The sequence below is a fragment of the Eupeodes corollae genome, chromosome 3, assembly GCF_945859685.1.
Source record: "Eupeodes corollae chromosome 3, idEupCoro1.1, whole genome shotgun sequence".
NCBI classification, from domain to species: Eukaryota; Metazoa; Arthropoda; class Insecta; order Diptera; family Syrphidae; genus Eupeodes; species Eupeodes corollae.
In genome coordinates, this window is record NC_079149.1 from 105,037,539 (window position 1) to 105,056,413 (window position 18,875).

The 18,875-nt window shown below is 31.1% G+C and overlaps 4 protein-coding genes across 4 annotated transcripts; 2 read left to right on the forward strand and 2 right to left on the reverse strand.

The window, feature by feature from the left end:
* Positions 1–224: 224 nt before the first annotated feature.
* LOC129949728 (uncharacterized) lies at positions 225–1,792 on the forward strand. The gene is made up of 4 exons (XM_056061360.1): positions 225–302; positions 440–555; positions 633–809; positions 1,184–1,792. Exons 2-4 carry the CDS (start codon positions 501–503, stop codon positions 1,381–1,383), a joined length of 432 nt encoding a protein of 143 aa, XP_055917335.1. The 5' UTR covers positions 225–302; positions 440–500; the 3' UTR covers positions 1,384–1,792.
* Positions 1,793–6,610: 4,818 nt separating this feature from the next.
* On the reverse strand, positions 6,611–7,742 carry LOC129949981 (uncharacterized). Its single transcript, XM_056061735.1, has 3 exons — positions 7,551–7,742; positions 7,330–7,491; positions 6,611–7,267 (listed from the first exon to the last, which is right to left on the reverse strand). Exons 1-3 carry the CDS (start codon positions 7,609–7,611, stop codon positions 7,035–7,037), a joined length of 456 nt encoding a protein of 151 aa, XP_055917710.1. The 5' UTR covers positions 7,612–7,742; the 3' UTR covers positions 6,611–7,034.
* A 3,575-nt stretch (positions 7,743–11,317) lies between these two features.
* Positions 11,318–12,322, forward strand: LOC129950171 (uncharacterized). Its single transcript, XM_056062016.1, has 3 exons — positions 11,318–11,513; positions 11,638–11,820; positions 11,895–12,322. Exons 1-3 carry the CDS (start codon positions 11,453–11,455, stop codon positions 12,098–12,100), a joined length of 450 nt encoding a protein of 149 aa, XP_055917991.1. The 5' UTR covers positions 11,318–11,452; the 3' UTR covers positions 12,101–12,322.
* On the reverse strand, positions 12,322–13,089 carry LOC129950172 (uncharacterized). Its single transcript, XM_056062017.1, has 3 exons — positions 12,901–13,089; positions 12,667–12,818; positions 12,322–12,516 (listed from the first exon to the last, which is right to left on the reverse strand). The coding sequence occupies exons 1-3, from the start codon at positions 13,007–13,009 to the stop codon at positions 12,337–12,339; spliced, it is 441 nt and encodes a 146-aa protein (XP_055917992.1). The 5' UTR covers positions 13,010–13,089; the 3' UTR covers positions 12,322–12,336.
* Between the last annotated feature and the right edge of the window lie 5,786 nt (positions 13,090–18,875).

Consider the following 18,875-nt stretch of genomic DNA (forward strand, 5'->3'; position numbering starts at 1 on the left):
GCTAATGTATGCAAATTAAGAGACCCATAAAAGGCAACTCAATGAAATTCCCATTCGAATTGGCAAACTTTACGTGCTGCAAGTGCCCAATACCAATCTCCAAGTAAAACAAACAAGTAAATATGATCTCATACTGCTTTTTGTGGGACTGTGATGTAGCGTTGTATAGGCTCCCGAAAACTTAATATCTACCTACCCAAAGCAATTTTATTTTTACATTTTATTTTTCAGTTATTACTTCATATCATCGCCGAGCAGACACGGAGGTTCCAAAGAGAAAAATACAAAAACAAAAAATAAAAGTTAGTGCTTGTTTTAATTTATGTCACAAAAATAAATTTAAATAATACAAACCTGCATATAATTATTGATCTTTTCAACAAACTAAATTTACTGATGACTGTATCTTTAACTTTTTGTTATAAAAATTGCTTTCTAGATTCAGTATCTAACTTTCCTCCGAGAACAACTGAAGTATATTTTCTCTCCGTCTCATCATAATGATGAAGCAATTGATCGTTGCCCTAATTGTGGCCTTATGTTTGGTGAACACCTGTGAGTATACAGAAAAAACACGCATTTGGAATTTATTTGAACATTTATAATTTAAAAATAAAATTTTGGAATTATAGGCTCTGCCATTAAGTGTTATTCATGCCGATCTACAACCGATCCAAGATGTGCTGAAGAAAAACCCGATGAGGCTCTGCTCAAGCAATTGAGGCAAGTGGACTGTGACACCGCCCCCAGGCCAGTCAGCCTTTCCACTCCATTGCCAGTGACCAAGTGCAACAAGGTCATCACAAAAGGTGAGCTCTATCAAATTAACGTTTCCATGATCTTATTAATCGATCTTGCGTCCAAAAGATGGATGATGTCACTTTCTTCAAATTGAACTTGTGTAGCTTTTCAAAAAAAAAAAAAACAATATCGTGTTGGTGTAAATATGTTAATTTATATAACCAGGGCTGTGGCAGCTAAACCGCAGCGAGCTTTTATATTTGTAAACAAATTAATTTTGTTTCTTGTTTAATGTAACGACGCATTAGAAAACCAGTTTTGAAAAAGCTCTCATGTTTGTTTTCTTTTTTAAATTATTATTTTTATTTTTTTTTTCTCACCAACGATTTTGATAATTTAAAAATAATGATTATTTAATTTATTTTTCATTTTTTTTTCTCAGATCGTGCTGGAGTGATTGTTTCTCGAGACTGTCAATTCGAGGAATACGGTGAGGATCCAAACAAGTGCTCAGTAAGCCACAGTTTACAAGTCGAAAGTTGTCAAATTTGTAAGGGAGACTTGTGTAACTCTGCAACTGGTTACACTGCAATGGGCGTTATGGCATTATTGGGTTTCTATTTCATGACCCTGATAATGTAAGGTTTACAGTACTTGGAGTTACCTGATAGTTTTGCTTTTAATTTAATATGCGCAGCAAATAGGTGCATCGTAAAATTTTTAAATTTCTATCTTTAACAGTTTTGAAATAATATGTTGTGAAGTATAAGAGCATTTATTTTGTCATTTATTGTAAATTAAGAACAAAAGTGTTAATTGTCTTTTTTCTTAATGGTGTTATGTGTTAATTTTAATTGTTATTTACAATTATTGTCACAATGTTCGAGCTGAATAGTTAAAGTAAATTTATTGCTATAATGATGCATGAAACAAAACACTGGTAGTTTAAAAAAAAAGCTTTGTACATATTTTTGAGTATGACACACACGTTCTTAATATTTGTCCATTTTAAATTATTAAACCGAGAAGATAAATAAAAATTAAAACGAAATATTTTAGTTTTACTTTTAAGTTCTTTTATAATATGTCAAAGTATTTTATTTGATGTTTTTGCACTACATTTTAAATTTAGTATGTGATCGGTGGGAGCTTTAAAACTATTGAAACATTTACATTGTTTTTGTTTCAATTCTATCAAAATCACCATTTAAATTACAGTCTCCATTATACTAAGTAACTATGACTTTTATAATTTAAACCTTGTTGTCAAATTCAACATTAAATTTTTCGGCTGCAGAAAAAATTTAGCATTTTATTACCTCCAAACCTATAAGTGCTTAAGGGAAATTCAAAATTGCTGTTTTAAATGAAATTAGAGGCACTTTTTGAAGCTTAAGTCTATGCTCACATTAATTTCCCTGGTTTCAATGAAATTGATTACAAAAAATGTAATGCTAATAAAACAGTAGTTTCCAAATATAATTTACCGTCTTGAATTGGAATTATAACTCATAAATTCGTATTTAAAAAACTTGGTTAAAAGACTTGACAGAATCTTTTGCGGGTTCTTTTTGTAATCTATTTAAAATTTTATTATTTTTGTTTCTTATTTATAACCAATTTAGTTAATATTTTTACAACTTGGGCTTTGGCTCAAAGTATTCTTAACATTGATATTTGTATATGTAATGGTAAACACATAGAACAACGTAAATTGCTTTTGCAAAATTATATATTTTTCTAAATACCGGAAAAAATATACAATTCTAAAATATTAATTTGTTTAGGAAATTTTTAATCGCCATACGATTTTCTTACAAAAAAATACTTAAAATTTATATTTTCTTAAATTGTTGTAATTAAAAACAAATTAAAATACTTATTAACAAAGAAAACACTATAAAAGTTAAGTTTTCTACCAAATTTCTTTTGGCATCAACAGAAAATTGGTGCATAAGAAAATTCGATCCATTTGTAGTCGTGCTATTAAAAAAAGTAAAGAAAGTGTACAAAAAATTGATATTTTAAATATTTCTTCAGCTAATTTCTTTTTGTTTCCGGTTTCAGAACAGATATAAATTGGCTTATACGACATTTCCGTCTTTACCAGGCAAGTTTAAACAGTTGACATAGTTTTAAAATATACGTTGCAGAGGTAATTTAAGGTATTGCTTTTGAATTCGAACATCGAAACTGGCTATATCTTAAATCTTACAAATATTCCCATTTGCAGTATTATTTTTTTACTTTGCTTTAAAACTACAGATTCCGGCAGAAAGAATAATTACTTAGTTTTCAACATTATATCCGTTAAATACTATCCTCTATTATTAATACATTTACGAAGCCTTTCCCGGAAGTTTTCCATTCCTTAAACTTCTAAAGATGTTGGGCGATGAGGGTAGACTTGGGCAGTGTAGACTTATAGTACCCGATAAATGGAAATGGGCCTCGTCAGACGAAATTAAAACAGTATCAACGGGAATGTTTTAAAGAATGTCTTCACAAACAGCTCTGCGAGTTTCAAAATCTCTCTCACTTAATTCTTATGCGATCATTATTTTGTGGGGATGCATATGAAGATGTGTGTGCAAAATTCGTCTTACACTCCTATCAGGCAATATAAGGGCAGTTGCATGTTTAAGTAGTGAACGCCTAGGAGATTGCTAATTAGACGCAATTACACGTGCCATATTATCCGACGTTGTTGCTGTTTAAGGTCGGCCAGACAATTTCCTCATTAGCGCAGAACCCGTCGCTTTGAAGTTTGATAACCAAACTTGAATTGTTTTTCTATCCGGAGCAGGATCATGTCTTCCAAGTTGAAATCTAATACGAAATATTGGCTGAATAAATAAATAGCTTTAAATATAAACGGCTAAAAATACGGGAGGTTTTTTTGCCGGACGTTGTATTTTAAAACGTTGATGTAATAGCTTAATCTGGTTCCTTGAAATGGTTTTCCTTGGTTCGTTTTATTTGAGAGCAGCATTTTTCGTAATTCCTTGTATATTTGAAGATCTTCCATTCTGAGATTGATTTCGAAGAAAAGTACTTTAAATATGCAAAATTATCAAATGTTTTATTAAAAAAAAAACTTCTTCGCAAATTAACAAAAAAAAACAATCTTCAATCGAATTTTAAATACTTAAAAACCTTACCATAAACCATAGACTATCAAAAGGGTAAAAGATACTTTTTCTAGACGTGTGGTTTTCAAGAAGTAAAAAAATACATATAATTACAGGCTATTAACAAGGATTTAGCTAAATAATGGTTTGCAATCATGCCATTGGCCGACTTCTTGCAATCGTTTGTAATCTTCTAAACACATATTTTTTGTATTTTTGCAAATAATTGGACGATTACAGTATTTTTTAACTTAGCAATTGTCACCTGATTGGATGGAAGACTTAAGACAAATCGGTGAACATTAGAAGATCTCCCAATCAGGCCCGGATTAATAGGGAGCTAGGGAAACTGCAGCCCCGGGCCCCCCGGAAACGAGGGCCCCATCCCATTAAGAAATTTAAAACTTAGAACCGCGATATTCACACTTTACAATCTAGTAAACCCCAAAAATAAAAACAAAATTAGTTGACCATATAGCTATATACCCCAAACACGTTAAACCCATATAGCCCAATTCGATATTAATCCCATCACTTATTTTCAGCATTTTGGAAATGTCGTGAGTAATGTAAAGAAAATAAACAACGGAACACACAAATAAAATAGGAATGGAAAAAAGAGATGAGTGTATACAAATATTTTCAATGTTCCTGAGTTGTTTTATTTTTACGACAAATGTTTACATTCTGTAACTCTCGTTTTCAATGTTCCTGCAAAATTAAGTCGATAAACACTGAAAATTAAAATAAATCTGAGTTTTTTTTAGCATTTTTCAACGGCCTGAGCGAAAATTACTACATAAGAAATGGTCTGACGGTTTTGAGTTCATGGTTTTTGGATTAATTACAAATTGGGTTATGTGGGCTCAACGCTTTTGGGTTTACGATTTTTTATTTGCGATTGCAAAATAAACACATTTCATTTTTCAAAAATTTTGAAAAGAGCCCCGGGTGTCAAACATTCTTTATCTTATCAGGGGTTGGAGCACTTGGGGGATAGCTTCTTGGATTTTTGATGCGTCAACTCTTCGGCGGGCGCATCGTCTCTGAGAGCGTGGACTCCTAGCGCCCCGGTTTATTGGGTTGGTTCGCTTGGGGTTTAGGACGCTTTGGGTTATTGGGTTGGCTCGCTTCGGGTTAAGGACGCTCTATGTTGTGAGGTGTTGTCTTGCTTGAGTTTAATATCTTTTTAGGGGGCCCTGATTTTTGGGATGAAAATAGCTTCTTCATCATCTATTATGTACAGGACATCCTCAAATACATTTCAACTAACATGTATCTTTTTGTTTACCAACAAATACAAAAAGCTGAAATCAATTTTCAAGTTTCTTGAAATTCGACCATGTGTTGAATCACCTGTTCTATCAGATACCTACATACCCCAGACATTCTTGGATACCTTTGCATACCTCCTCAGCTGTTTTTGATCAGCTGATATTTTACACGTAAGACACTAACAAAAAGGTATCCGGATACCCTATCTTTGTGAGATTGAACGCAGCCAATTTTGACCAAGGCAACTAGTTGATTTTTAAGTGTCATAAGTTTCAAATTTAGAACCTTACTTCACAAAAACTAAACCCCCCCCCCCCCCCCCCCAAAAAAAACAAAAACATTACTGTCTACAAAACATTCCTCAAGTAAGCTACAAGTCCATCACGATTTGTATTTTGCATTGTAAAGCAATTTGACTTAAATAATAGGTCCGTTCGTGTACCTTCCTAAAACAGTCTAATTTTGCGATAAATTACGAAATTTAACTAAATCCTGAGGGCCGATTCCAGAAAGCGCGGCGGATCGCATTGAAAGCGAAAATTCAATTTCGACCGTCTTCGCTTTGAGTTAATTTCAAAAGCAACATGGAAGAAAGCGATCCTTCCATTTTTCCAGCTTGAATGTCACATATTTTCAATCCATTTCCATGATATTTTCCAATTTTGCATTTATTTGTCAGCTGTTTCCAAAAATATGACATTTCCTTCCACCAAAACTAATTGTTTTTCCTCAGATCATCGCCCTGTTCACGTACTCAAAAATTTCGTAGTTATTCGTAAAAGGGAGCGCTCACGAGAGAGTAAAATATTTCCATAACCTAGGAATTTTAGAACAAGAAATTTCTTTGGGCTGATTTGTGAAAAGTGTCAAATTTGATAAAACTTCAAATAAATTAAGTTTAAGCAGAAAATAAATATATTACATAGTAATAAAGTTCAGCTTTTAGTTGAATAAAAAAAACATGATCAACTGTCAATTTGACAGAAGTAGACATCACTTGAGAGCTAGGGAGATTCTTAAATAACTTTCCATTAAAGTTGCCTTAACTGGAAGGTAATTTTTTGGCTGCTGGCCAATCAGATACTAAAAACTTGGCTAACTTTCAAATTAAAAAAGGAAACGGTAAATCTTGTGTAAAGTCAGAGACAGAGGCAGCACCAGCATTTATGGTGTAAACTAATTAAGATGAAATTAAAATACCAGCAATGTTATTACAATGCTTTTACCAATAGTTGCAGATTTTTAACAGACAAAACAAAACGTATTTGGACACCCATGAATTCTTTTTCTATTTTCTAAATTCTTACTATCCCAAAAATGCGAAGAAAAAATTGGAACATCCTTAAGAAACATTTTACTCTCGATCGATAACTTTATTAAATTCCACCCAAAAAACTCCAATTTCTGTTAAAATCATCGACCTCCTATACCTGCATTAATCTATGTAAATATCAAAACTATGCTTATTTTTCAACTTAAAAAAAGTTCAATGACTTTATTGTGTACAAAAAATATATATGGACGTGTTTTTGTATTTGTTTATAATTAATGTATGTATGTATATTCATTTAACATTAAAATATAATTAAGACTAAAGTCAAAAGAGCACTTGAGCACTAGAATTATTTTAATTTGTTTAAAATTGTCAGTTTTATTTAGTTTATAAAAAAAAATTAAGAATGCAAATCTGGAAAGATTTAATATTTGGACGGAATTGATTCTTGTATGTTTTCATTTTTGTACAAAAACAAGAACACAGGCACTTTTATAAATACAAAACTATGTACGACGAAATGTTTTTAAAATATAAACGGAGATTCTCTTATCATCTAATTTGCTAATCAGCAAAGGCGAAAATGCCAAATGCCAAGGAGTCATCTGTTCTAATTAAACATGCAACAACCACGCCACGAGACACACAAAGCCGGATGTGATCGCCACAGCCAGCGAATTGGGTCCTAGGAAGCCCGATGAATTGCAACCGTCTTTGCTGTTGCAGGTGCAGTATTCCATGAAAATGTTGTACGTTCCAGTGCGCATCAGACAGAAACGTTCGTCGCCACCAATACCGGGTTCTCCCATCCAGGCACAGCTTCGGAAGTATCTCCATTCGCCACCAACTAATCAAAAAATAATTAATTTATTTTCTTGATTTGAGGCGAATCCAATTATTAGAACTTACCTTTTTGACGAATTTTGCGGCACATGGTAGCTTGCACACCTGGCAAATGTGGCAATTCCTTTTCTTGTGAACAATCTGTTATAGCTAGGGTCCTGTTATCGAAGGGATCTCCACACTTGGGATCGTTGTCAGAGCGACAATCCCAGCATTTTATGGCCAAACCTGGGCGTAGACCAAAAGTTTATTAAAAACGCACAAACAATAATGAGAGGAAGACTTACCTGTTTGAATTAAACATAATACGGATAATACAACACAAATGGTTATATTTTGTGCGTTCATTGTAGCGGAATTTGTTTTTATTTATGTTGTTTGAATGAATACAACGAAAAGGAAAACATAAATTAAAATTAAAATATAAATTAAAAAAAGCCTCCGCCCAAAACAGAACAGAAACTACCAAGCTATGATGAATTTTTTGACATTTAGAAATCGAGACTCGTTGTAGATGTTTTTTTTTCTAAAGAAACTGCATTAACGACTTAAGAACACCATACAGCGGGTATCTCGTGTTAGATTTGTTCGATTTTGTTTGTTAATTAAGTCTTTTTTACTGCAAAGTTATCAATAAATTGAAGGAACTTTAAATTAAAAGTTAAAGAATAAAAGAGAACTTGAATAACTATTGAGACTAAAGTTAGGTGCAATATTGTTAAAAGTGGTTCAATATTTCGCGGTTCATCTTTTTGAACTCATCAAGTGGTTCAGTATTTTTCGATTCTGATATTTATGGATTAATTTGCCTTAGTTCAGTATTTTGAAGTCCTAAAAATCAAACAAAATCAGTTTAAACAAATTTAAAATAAAAACAAGTAATTGAAATAACAATGCATTACGTTTTGAAAATTGGAAAGAAATCTATGAAGAAGATAATGCTTCTATAGCGTATGATCTATTTTTGTCATTATTACTTAAGCACATACGAAAGTTTAGCCATAATTTTGTACTGACAAAGTCTGAAGTAAAGCTCAAGCCTTGGATTGATCGCAATTTACTAAAGAAAATTAGATTAAAAAATCAATTAGGAAAAAAATGTAGTAAACATCCACTTAATCATCAACTTAAAAGACGTTTCAAAATATTAAGTAAAACAGTTAATAAAGATATAAGGTTGGCTAGAGAAAGATACTATTACTCCAAAGTACACGGAGCTCTCGGTGATCCTAGAAAAGAATGGAAAGCAATAAGTAGTATCATTGATGGCAAGTCTCAAAGTTCTCCTAAATCTATAATTCTTAGAAATGAAAGTGTTGTTATTGATGATCCTACAATTATATCGAATGTATTCAATGATTTCTTTTCTACGGTCGGTCAAATATCCCATGAGAATGAGTATCTCCAACATTGTAGGCATTGTACAAGGACTCAACTAATGGCAGACAGTATGAGTAATGTAAGTTTTTTCTTTGAACAGATTTCTGGCCTTGAACTTTATAAAATTATAAATTCGTTGGATAATTCCCATTCCTGCGGTTGTGATGGTATCTCAAATCTTACACTTAAAAAAATAGCACTAAATATTGTAGATATACTAGCACACATTTTTAACTTGAGTATTCTCACTGGTAATTTTCCTGACAAATTAAAGTGTGCTTATGTAATACCTCTTTTCAAAAAGGGTAGTAAATCTGACAAAAATAATTATAGACCTATTTCGCTATTGTCTTCAATTTATAAAATTTTTGAAAAAGCAATTAAGTGTAGGGTAATGGGCTACCTAACAAAAATAAAGTTTTTAAGTCCAGCTCAGTTTGGGTTTAGAGAGGGGCTTTCTACTGAAGATGCCCTTTTGGAATTCTGTTCTTCCATATATAAGGCGTTGGATGACAAAAAAATCGGTGCTGGCCTCTTTGTGGACATAACCAAGGCGTTTGACATGGTAAACCATAGTGTCCTATTAGAAAAATTGTATTGCGTAGGTTTCCTTGGTTTTATTTATGATTGGTTTAAGTCTTACCTAAAGGATAGAAATCAAAAAGTTAAAGTCGGAGATATACTTAGTAACTCAAAGATTATAAATCAAGGTGTGCCCCAAGGTTCAGTCCTGGGGCCTATATTGTTCCTAATTTACATTAACTCTCTTTTTAATCAACTGTTTAAAGGTAAGGTTACAGCCTTTGCTGATGATCTTGGGATTGCTTACCGTTCAGATAGTGCTTTAAACCTTAGTGCTGAAATCAATCACGATGTTCATCTTCTTCGAATTTGGTTTTCTGAACACAAATTATTTGTGAGCAGGAAAACAAAACTAATGTTCTTCAGCCATAGTAGTCCGGAAAGCTCTGGTGGCGAAATTTATTTTCATGCCAACAACTGTATCAGGCAAAACTTGTTGAGTTGTTTGTGTACTTCTGATGCACCTGATAAAATGTTTAATGAACATGCAACTTGTGACATTAATTGCTTTAAAATTGAAATAGTATCAGAGTTTAAATACTTGGGTATAACTATTGATAATAATATGAGATGGCTCGAACATGTTTCAAATCTAAAAAAATATTTACGTTATTGTATTCGTAGTTTTTTTCGACTCAGAAATTTCTGTGACAGTAAAACACTTAGAATGGTTTATTATAGAATATTTCAATCAAGATTACAGTATGGATTGAGTTGTTGGGGGGGTGCTTACGATACAATTCTCCAACCACTCCTTGTTTTACAAAAGTGCGCTATAAGAAAAATACTCAGAGCAAATCGTTTGGCTCATTCTATGGTTCTGTTTAGGACATTGGGAATTCTGCCACTAAAACACTTATATTATTTCAAAGTCTTAAAAACATTTTTCTTGAGAGGTGGTTATATGCAGAGTCCAATTTCTGGCACTAGGTATTTGCGTAGCAATTCGGTTAATTCTGTTCTCACACCATCATTTCAAACTACACATTTCAGAAACTTTTTCTCCGTTGTATCATTTAAATTGTTCAATCGTCTACCTATGAACTTTCGGTTTATTAGATCTCTAACTATTTTCTTAAATAGAATAAAAAGTTGGCTTCTAGATTTCAATCACCGTGAAATCAAAACTCTGCTGCTGTATATCACTTAATTATGTTTTTCATTTATGTATATTCTTATGCACATTATCAAGTATAGATTTAATACTTTTTTTCCTTTTTTGTTCTAAGCCTTCTGCTCATTAATAAAATTCTTTGCCTTTTATTTAATTTTGTATTTTAAATTGGTAATAAATTGTTGTACACGCCACATTTTGAAGGTAATTTTCAATGATGTGACATTAACACTATTTTATTTTCAAATACAAATGTCACTAGTTATTCTTTCTATATTTTTGAATTTGTTATATTATTATATAAGCACAAAGTTTGTAAGATAAGAATAATGAAATAAAGAAAAATAACAATTAAGAAATATTTCTGTACATTTTTAAAATGAAATTCTCATTTCTTATTAATAAAAATCCTTTCTACTCAAAGTGTGTAGCTATAATAATTTACAATTTTTAAAAGTTAAACGTGTTTTTCTAAAAACTGCTTTTCTAAATTGAGGGACTGATAACAAAAAGTTCTTAACCGATTCCTATTATATAAAGCTAACATGTTTTATAATGCATTCGCTTTTAAAAGAATTAAAAAAGATCCCAAACTACCATTTGTTGACCTAAGAACCATAAAAAAATTGGTAAGCAATCAATTTTGTTCATACCGTTCCAAATTGTCTATTTTTAAATTTGTGTTGCTCTGTTTTTTTCTATTTGCTGCTGTAACAAAAATTAAAAACTCCTCAGGAGATAAGTAACGACGACTACTCTATTTTGGAAAACCAAATTCAAGTGATTGTATTTTAATAAGATAAATATACAATAATTTAATTTTAATTTTTAAATAACCTTCTTAAATACAGTAAAATTCAAGCGGTTAAATGTATTATCCCCCTTTAAAGTAATTCTAGACTACCATATCGACATTAATTCAAAATGCAACAGGTCGAGACTCTAGCGTCTATCATTCACTTGACGTTTGTCTGACTCAGTTGTCATTTAGTGTGTCAGTCAACTCAAACGAAACAATAAAACAAATACGAAACAAGTGCCTTTATTTTTGTTTTAATTTAATAGTAAATTACTAATTAATTACATTAATTGACAAAATAGAACTCTTCGAAAATGACGAATAACAAATACACACTGTTATTTATTACTCTACTCTCCATTTTAATAATCCCATGTGAGTTGAATTTTGTTCATTTGGTTTAACAAATTAAAATTACAAGTAAACAATTGGGTGTGGTTGTCTTTTCATGGTTTTTTAAAGTTTCCAACTTTTCTTTACTATTTTAAAATTTTTACAGCTCTAGCAATAAGATGCTATCAATGTTCATCGGATCAAGATGCCAAGGGTCATGATAGTTGTGGAGCTTACAAGCAATTCAATAAAACCGAACACATTCCAATTGAGTGCAATAGCGATGAATCTCACATGCCTGGATCGTTTTGCATGAAAGTCGTTCAACAAGGTCCAAGAGGATTCATATGTAAGTTTATCAAGAAAACCCTAAGAATTAAAGAGAGATTTTTGTGTGTGTTTGTCCGTCTTTTTTGATTATAGGGGATGGCAGATGGCGTCAAGTAATTCGACGCTGTGCATCCGTATCGGACACAGGAGTCACAGGAGTTTGCAACTGGGGTGTCCACGAAAATGGTGACTACTGGGAGGAGTGTTATTGTGGCGGTGACAGCTGCAATGGAGCTGCAACTCTGAGAATATCCATGATGGGATTTGTAATTTTCATAGGATACCTTCTGATGAGATAGAATCGTGAGAAGAAACCAGACAGCGATTCTCAATCCGTCCAAAATTTGTATTTAATCTAAGAACAAGTTCAACAAATTGATTAAGAAAAAAACAATGTAACAAGTGCCGTCCAACACTTTTTTATTTAGAATTAATTTTTACTTTTTATTAACAAAATAAAAATACAAAAACTACTTTTTGCCTCATTTTGAGTCAAAAGTAGAAAATATAAAGAAATCAAAGGCTAAGCATTTTGTTAATTCATAAAGTCATAAGATAGAAAACCGTAGTCCTGCCAACCTAACTCGGGTTCGTGAGTTACGGCCATGTAGACAAGCATACCAAAGCCTGGAATAGTTTTTGTTGCTATAAAAGTGCGACGATCAGGCGACCATAAAGCATTTTCTGTAGGTTCTTTTGTTTCTCGTGGCTTAAACTAAAGAAGACAAAAACTGAATTAGCTTCAACAGAAAAAGTTTCATATCTCCCTTCGTAACAAACATATTTGTTCGAAAGGATTTAATTTCAATATTTTTGGTATAACTTGGGCTATGATATTTTGTCGGCAATTCTATTCAATTCTTACCCAAATGTCATATTCCTTTGGTTGAGTATCGCTGTTCTTTTGAAGAACTTTTAGAAAATATCTTGTGAATTTATTTCGATTGGATTTAACTTCTAAACTATTCGAATTAAGTAATTGTACACGTTCAATCAAACTTAAAGCAATTTCACGGTCTGTAAGTGAAATTCAAAAGTTAAATACTCATATTTCAAAAGAACTTTGTATGAGAAGATGAAAGCAGAAGTCTATGATTACCTTTTGGTCTTTTAAATGTTTTCAGAATTGTTTTGGCACTTTTTATGTCGGAATGGAATTCTGCATCGAGATATTCATCAAAATCTTCGGTGATTGTTGATTTTGACATTTTACCTAAAGAATATGTTAAATAAAAACAGAACTCACAAAAATATGATAGAAAAAGCACAAAAAATTGAGGATGAAAAATCGAAATTTTTTTTAAAAAAATTGTTTGCAAAGTACGACGGGATTAGTTGGATTACGAGGCAAGTTGGACCAAGCGAATCACTCAGAAACCGTAAGTGCTGCTGGTAATTTGTGAACAAGATGCATTGTGCTACACAGAAGAAAGACGACATAGAGATTTGTCTTTAATGGGTCTGGAGTGAAATTTTTCTAATTGAAAATTCATAAAAATGGATTTATGTGAAGTTTTCTTGAAGAAAAATGTCAACGGCCTTAGAAGATATAAATTTAGAAACTCGTACTGCCAAATTGAGAATTTTTAAAACTAGTTTTATAATCAAACTGGTTTAACAGGGCTCTCGAGTTATAGATTCATCATGTTTGTGTGTTTGTTTCAAATGGATATTGGGTTTAATTGGAGGAGAGGTAGATTCAGCAAGATACTCCTAATTTTCTTTGTTCCTTTTTTTAACTTGAAGTAAGGACTTTCATTGTTGCCATTTTTTGTTAACAGACATATTTTTTAAGTGAAGATCATTTTGTAATTTTTATTTAAGTTTGTTTAAAATGAATTCTGTATCTTTTGAAAATGTGTTTTTCTTTGAAATTATTATTTATAAACGTTGTTTTATAAACTTTTTAGGACATGATCCAATGAACAACACACACTTGTAAAACTTGCTCTGCTATTTGGACTATTTGTGGACAAATTGGGCGTGTTCCATAAAAGGAAGCATTATTTTTTACGGGTAAGATATTTTAAATTTTTTTTAACTGTATTTAAAAATTATGTACCGTTATTCTTTATAGATGAGCTACATATGTAAACTTGGTCCTTTAAGAAAAAAGTGATCCAAAAAAATGTCATCCATGAAGTAATTTATTATATAGGCCTTAACGTAATGACGATGCCAAGCATGAAGGTAATTGAGAAAAAAGCTTATTAGAAAAACTCAAAAGCATGCACTGAAATTTTTTATAGGAATGTGGGGGTGTGTGCAAACGCCTAAATTCACTAGTACACAAAATTACGCTTTTTTCTGTTGCACAAAAATCACATACATATGTAAACACAACTTTTTCAATGGATTAAGATATCCTGAATCTGGCCTTTAATTTTTCTATCAAATCAGGTTTTTTAAATATTCTCCATTAAAAGTGTTAAAGTTAACCGCAAACAGGCTTTTTTTTAAAAAAAAAGGCCAACTTAAAAAGATATTGTGGGACGATTTAGATCTTTGTATTCTTAATACAGTTTAAATTATTTTAATATCTTACTTAATTGCTGAAAATTCTCATAAGTTATGAGGGTTTGTTTGAAGTTTTGAGCAAATCTTAATTAGTTTTGTTTTGAAAAATAGTCTTTGGAGTAAATTTTAAGTGATTTAGATTTAGATTCATTTCTGGCAAGTGAAATCTAACAACAAACGTAAATGTTATGAACATTTTAAATTCGTAGCCGTGTGTCGATTTGTCTAAAACTTTAACAAAATATTAGTTACTACATGTTTTAAAAGATGAAATAATTCGAAGTCGTCTTTGTTCAGTTTTGTGTTGTATTTGTTGGTTTTCGTGTTTTGTAAAAAAATTGTCAATTGCATTTTTTCCAAAAAATATGTAAAAGTTACCAACAATATTTTGAATATGATAAAATAAGTTTGTTTTCAAAATCTGTTTATGTCGTCCATAGCTCAAGAACCAGAAGAGATATCGACTTCAAATAAATTTTGTTATAAAGATAATAATGCAGAAAGATGCAGAAAGGGCTCTCGGTAAAATTACGTTGGTGTTTTTTTTTTACCATAGTAGTTTAAAAAAAGGTGAAAATTTTAGTTAACCCCAAATATCTTACGAACTAAAAACGTTAGAGACATGAATTAAATTTTATATAATATATTGTATAGTGATATCAAAGAAGTATATTTTTTGGAAAAAATCCATTTAACGGTTTTTTTATAAATCAAAAAAACTGGAAAAAAAATGTGTTACCTCCAAAATTTACGACTAAATCTGATTTCATCTCCAAAACAATTTTGTGCAACGATAAATAATGTTTTTGACATCTGATAAAATTTTGAAGAAAATCGAATTGACAGTGTTTTTTATAAAAAATAAAAATCTACAAAAAACATTACTCAACGTTGGTAAAAATTGAATATCGATTCAAATATCTTTTCAAAAACTTGAAATTTAGGCTTCAAACTTATTTTATCCTATAAGAAATATTGTATTCAACATTTTGAAAAATGTTGAGAAAAATCGAATTTACAGATTTACAAAAAATAAAAACCTAAAAAAAAATTAATAAAAGTTGGTAAAATTGATTTTCGGCTCAAATATCTTTTCAAAACTTTGAGATATTGGCTTTAATTTACTTTTATCTTTCAAAAAATATTGTTGTTAACATTCAGTAAAATTTTGAAAAAAATAGAATTTGACGGTTTTTGTACAAACAATTAAAAACCTAAACAAAATTTAACAAAAGTTGGTAAAAATTGATATTCGACTCAAATATCTTTTCAAAAATTAAAAATATTGGATTGAAACTAATTTTGTCTTATAAGAAATATTGTTTTCAACATTCGATAAAATTTTGAAAAAAATCGAATTGACAGTTTTTTTTACAAAAAATAAAACTCTAAAAAAAACGATACTGAAACTTGGTAAAAAATTACTTTCGACTCAAATAGCTTTTCAAAAATTGAAAATATTGGTTTCAAACTTATTTTATTTCACAGAAAATATTGTTTTCGATTTTCAGTAATTTTTATATAAAATACAAACCTACAAAATCACAAATCGACAGACAGGATGGGAAGTTATCAGTGTGGGTCGCATTCCAACCTCTTTTTTTTCAGTTTTATTTGATTTTTTAAAAATTATATTAGTTTGGTTACACTGTAATTTAATTGAAGTCTCTAGCGTTATTAGTTCATGAAATATTTTGGTTCAACCTAAATTTTCACTTTTTTTTAAATTAGTATAGTAAAAAAACACCCACTCAATTCTTTCAAAAGGTCCTTATTTTCCGATATTTCTACTGGTTTTTGAAATATGGACGACGAAAAAAGCTTCTTGAACGTACAGACGTACGTACACACCTGATTTAGATTCTAGGGACCTTGAAACGTCTTGATTGGTCAAAATTTTCAATCGGACCGTTTACAATAACTTTCTATGGGAAGTTAAATAGCTACTTCATGAATTTAGATAGCATTAAAAAATTACAAATATATGTAAAAAAGTAATACCTCAAAAACCTTATATGAAATGGTAATTTTGAAGTTGTATTTGAATATAGGGTTTTAAGTGCAGATGTTATTAAAAAAAATTGCGTTTCGGTGTAATAAAAAGTCGTCTATCTCGACTCTGCGTTAGAAAAACCCAGTTATGGAGTTAACTTTACCTTTTTAATGGGGCAAGAATAAGACAACTCCTGGAGTTGTATTGTTTTGGCACCGTACTATAAAAAGCTTTTCATAGACAGTTAAACAGTTCTTTTAAGATTAGAGTGTGTCATGCGTTTTTTTGTTTAGTTTATTGAAATGGAACAGTTGTTTGCCTTCACTGTGAGCTGTGATTTCGTTTGATTAAGCATTGGAGATTGAAAATGATTGAAATTGAATCTGATTTTTGATATCAGGTTCTGATTACGTAAATTAATCTAGTGAAGAAGACACATCAAGTGGCGAAACTTTACCCGTTCAGAAAGGTAAGAACCTATTTTTTTTTTTATTTTCATCCAGCCACTGTTTGTTTGTCCTTAATACGGGAAAAAGGCCCGTGCAAAACATGAAAATATGGAAAAAAGTCGGATCAAAAAGGAGAAGAGCAGAAGGCAAGAAATATAAAAACCGCAAAGGTGATATTGTTGCAGCAAAAACAATGGTCCAGGCCTGCAATTGCAAACAAAAGTGTTTTGACAGGACGCCTTGATTTATATGCGTAAGTTTTTAGGGAGTTTTATGAATTGGCAACAAAGAAAAAAAAGAGGCTGGGATGCAACCCACACTGATAACTTCCCATCCCGTCTGTCGATTTGTCTTGCTTAAAAGTTTGTCTATTATGTACTCGTATCAATTTTTACCAAATTTGCGTACTATTTTTTGTAGATTTTATGAAAAAACGGACTGTTTGATTTTTATATAAAAATTACTGAATATCGAAAACAATATTTTCTGTGAAATAAAAAAAGCCAATATTTTTAATTTTTGAAAAGCTATTTGAGTCGAAAGTAAATTTTTACCAAACTTTAGTATTGTTTTTTTTTTGGAGTTATTTTTGTAAAAAAAACTGTCAATTCGAATTTTTTTAAAAATTTTACCAAATGTTGAAAACAATATTTCTTATAAGATAAAATTAGTTTGAAGCCAATATTTAAAATTTTTGAAGAGATATTTGAGTCGAAAATCAATATGAGATGTCAAAAACATTATTCTTCGTTGCACAAAATTGTTTTGGAGATGAAATCATATTTTAGTCGTAAAATTTTGGAGGTGACAAATTTTTTTTTCAGTTTTTTTGATTGATAAAAAAAACCGTTTAATGGAATTATTTCAAAAAATATACTTCTCTGATATCACGTTACAATATATTATATAAAATTTATTCAAGTCTCTAGAGTTTTTGGTTCGTAAGATATTTAGGGTTAACCAAAATGTTCACCTTTTTTTCAAACTGCTATGGTAAAATAAACCACCCACGCAATTTCCTTGAGAGCTCTTTCTGCATCTTCTGCCTTATTATCTGTATAACAAAATTTATTTGAAGTAAATACCTCTACTGGTTCTTGAGCTATGGACGTCGAAAAAAAACGTCGAGAACGTACGGACGTACGAACGTAATAACTTACACACGCACGCACAGACATCTTTCTAAAAATCTTTTATTTCGACTCTAGGGACCTTGAAACGTCGAGAAATGTTAAAATTTTCAATTTCACAAATCGGACCCATTAAAATAACTTCCTATGGGAAGTTAACAAGATGTATATTTGTGTAGAAGGCGTCGATCTGCGAATGGAAATGAGGTAAGGAAATACCAAAAGAAATATTTTTTAAGGGGCTTTCAGCATGAAAGAGAAGTTTGCAAAAAAGTATTTTGTTCAGTTCATGAAGTTGAACAAATTAGGGTTGAAACACTCTCTGGTTTATTGATTGGAAAAATAACAGCACCTTCGGACATGAAAGGTCGAAACGTCAACAGGGCTAAAACGATTCCAGAACATGTTATCCAAAACATTGACAATCACATTAAAAGTTTTCCAAAACTATCTTCGCACTATAGTTAAAATAAAGAATCGAGATACTTACCTTCCGATTTAAATGTAAAAAAATGTATGGCCTTTATTTAGAGATATTTGAACCTGCAGTTTTTGCATAGTTGAGTGAACAAAATGGTAACCATAATCCACACGTAACATACGATTTTTGCAGGGAATATTTCTAGAAAAATTTCAAGCTTTCGTTCGGATCACCTAGATCAGATACTTTCCAGACGTGTGATATTCATCAAAAAAAGTTGCGCAAAACCTTCATGAAAAGAAGGCTAAAGCGTTTTATGAAGATTTACGAAAAAAAACGCTTTGTGCTTGGTTGACTCAACAGTCGAGTGCATAACTTTCGATTTTCAACAAAATTTGCCTCTTCCTTTAATACCATCAGCTTCCTTTAATACCATCAGCTAATGTTTTTCTACAAAAGACATTAATGGGTTTTCAATTTTTGTATTTTCCAATGTAGTACAATAAAAGCCACATGTACATGTACGACGAAACGATAGGAAAAAAAGGTCCAAGTGAAGTTATC

Coding starts and splice junctions, on each gene's coding strand:
- LOC129949728 (XM_056061360.1), top strand. CDS start 501: ATGATGAAGCAATTGATCGTTGCCCTAATTGTGGCCTTATGTTTGGTG. Junction 556..632: donor CTTATGTTTGGTGAACACCT/GTGAGTATACAG, acceptor TTGGAATTATAG/GCTCTGCCATTAAGTGTTAT. Junction 810..1,183: donor CAACAAGGTCATCACAAAAG/GTGAGCTCTATC, acceptor TTTTTTTCTCAG/ATCGTGCTGGAGTGATTGTT.
- LOC129949981 (XM_056061735.1), bottom strand. CDS start 7,611: ATGAACGCACAAAATATAACCATTTGTGTTGTATTATCCGTATTATGT. Junction 7,492..7,550: donor ATTATGTTTAATTCAAACAG/GTAAGTCTTCCT, acceptor GTCTACGCCCAG/GTTTGGCCATAAAATGCTGG. Junction 7,268..7,329: donor CCGCAAAATTCGTCAAAAAG/GTAAGTTCTAAT, acceptor TTTTTTGATTAG/TTGGTGGCGAATGGAGATAC.
- LOC129950171 (XM_056062016.1), top strand. CDS start 11,453: ATGACGAATAACAAATACACACTGTTATTTATTACTCTACTCTCCATT. Junction 11,514..11,637: donor CTCCATTTTAATAATCCCAT/GTGAGTTGAATT, acceptor AAATTTTTACAG/CTCTAGCAATAAGATGCTAT. Junction 11,821..11,894: donor AGGTCCAAGAGGATTCATAT/GTAAGTTTATCA, acceptor TTTTGATTATAG/GGGATGGCAGATGGCGTCAA.
- LOC129950172 (XM_056062017.1), bottom strand. CDS start 13,009: ATGTCAAAATCAACAATCACCGAAGATTTTGATGAATATCTCGATGCA. Junction 12,819..12,900: donor AACATTTAAAAGACCAAAAG/GTAATCATAGAC, acceptor TTTCACTTACAG/ACCGTGAAATTGCTTTAAGT. Junction 12,517..12,666: donor CAAAGGAATATGACATTTGG/GTAAGAATTGAA, acceptor TGTCTTCTTTAG/TTTAAGCCACGAGAAACAAA.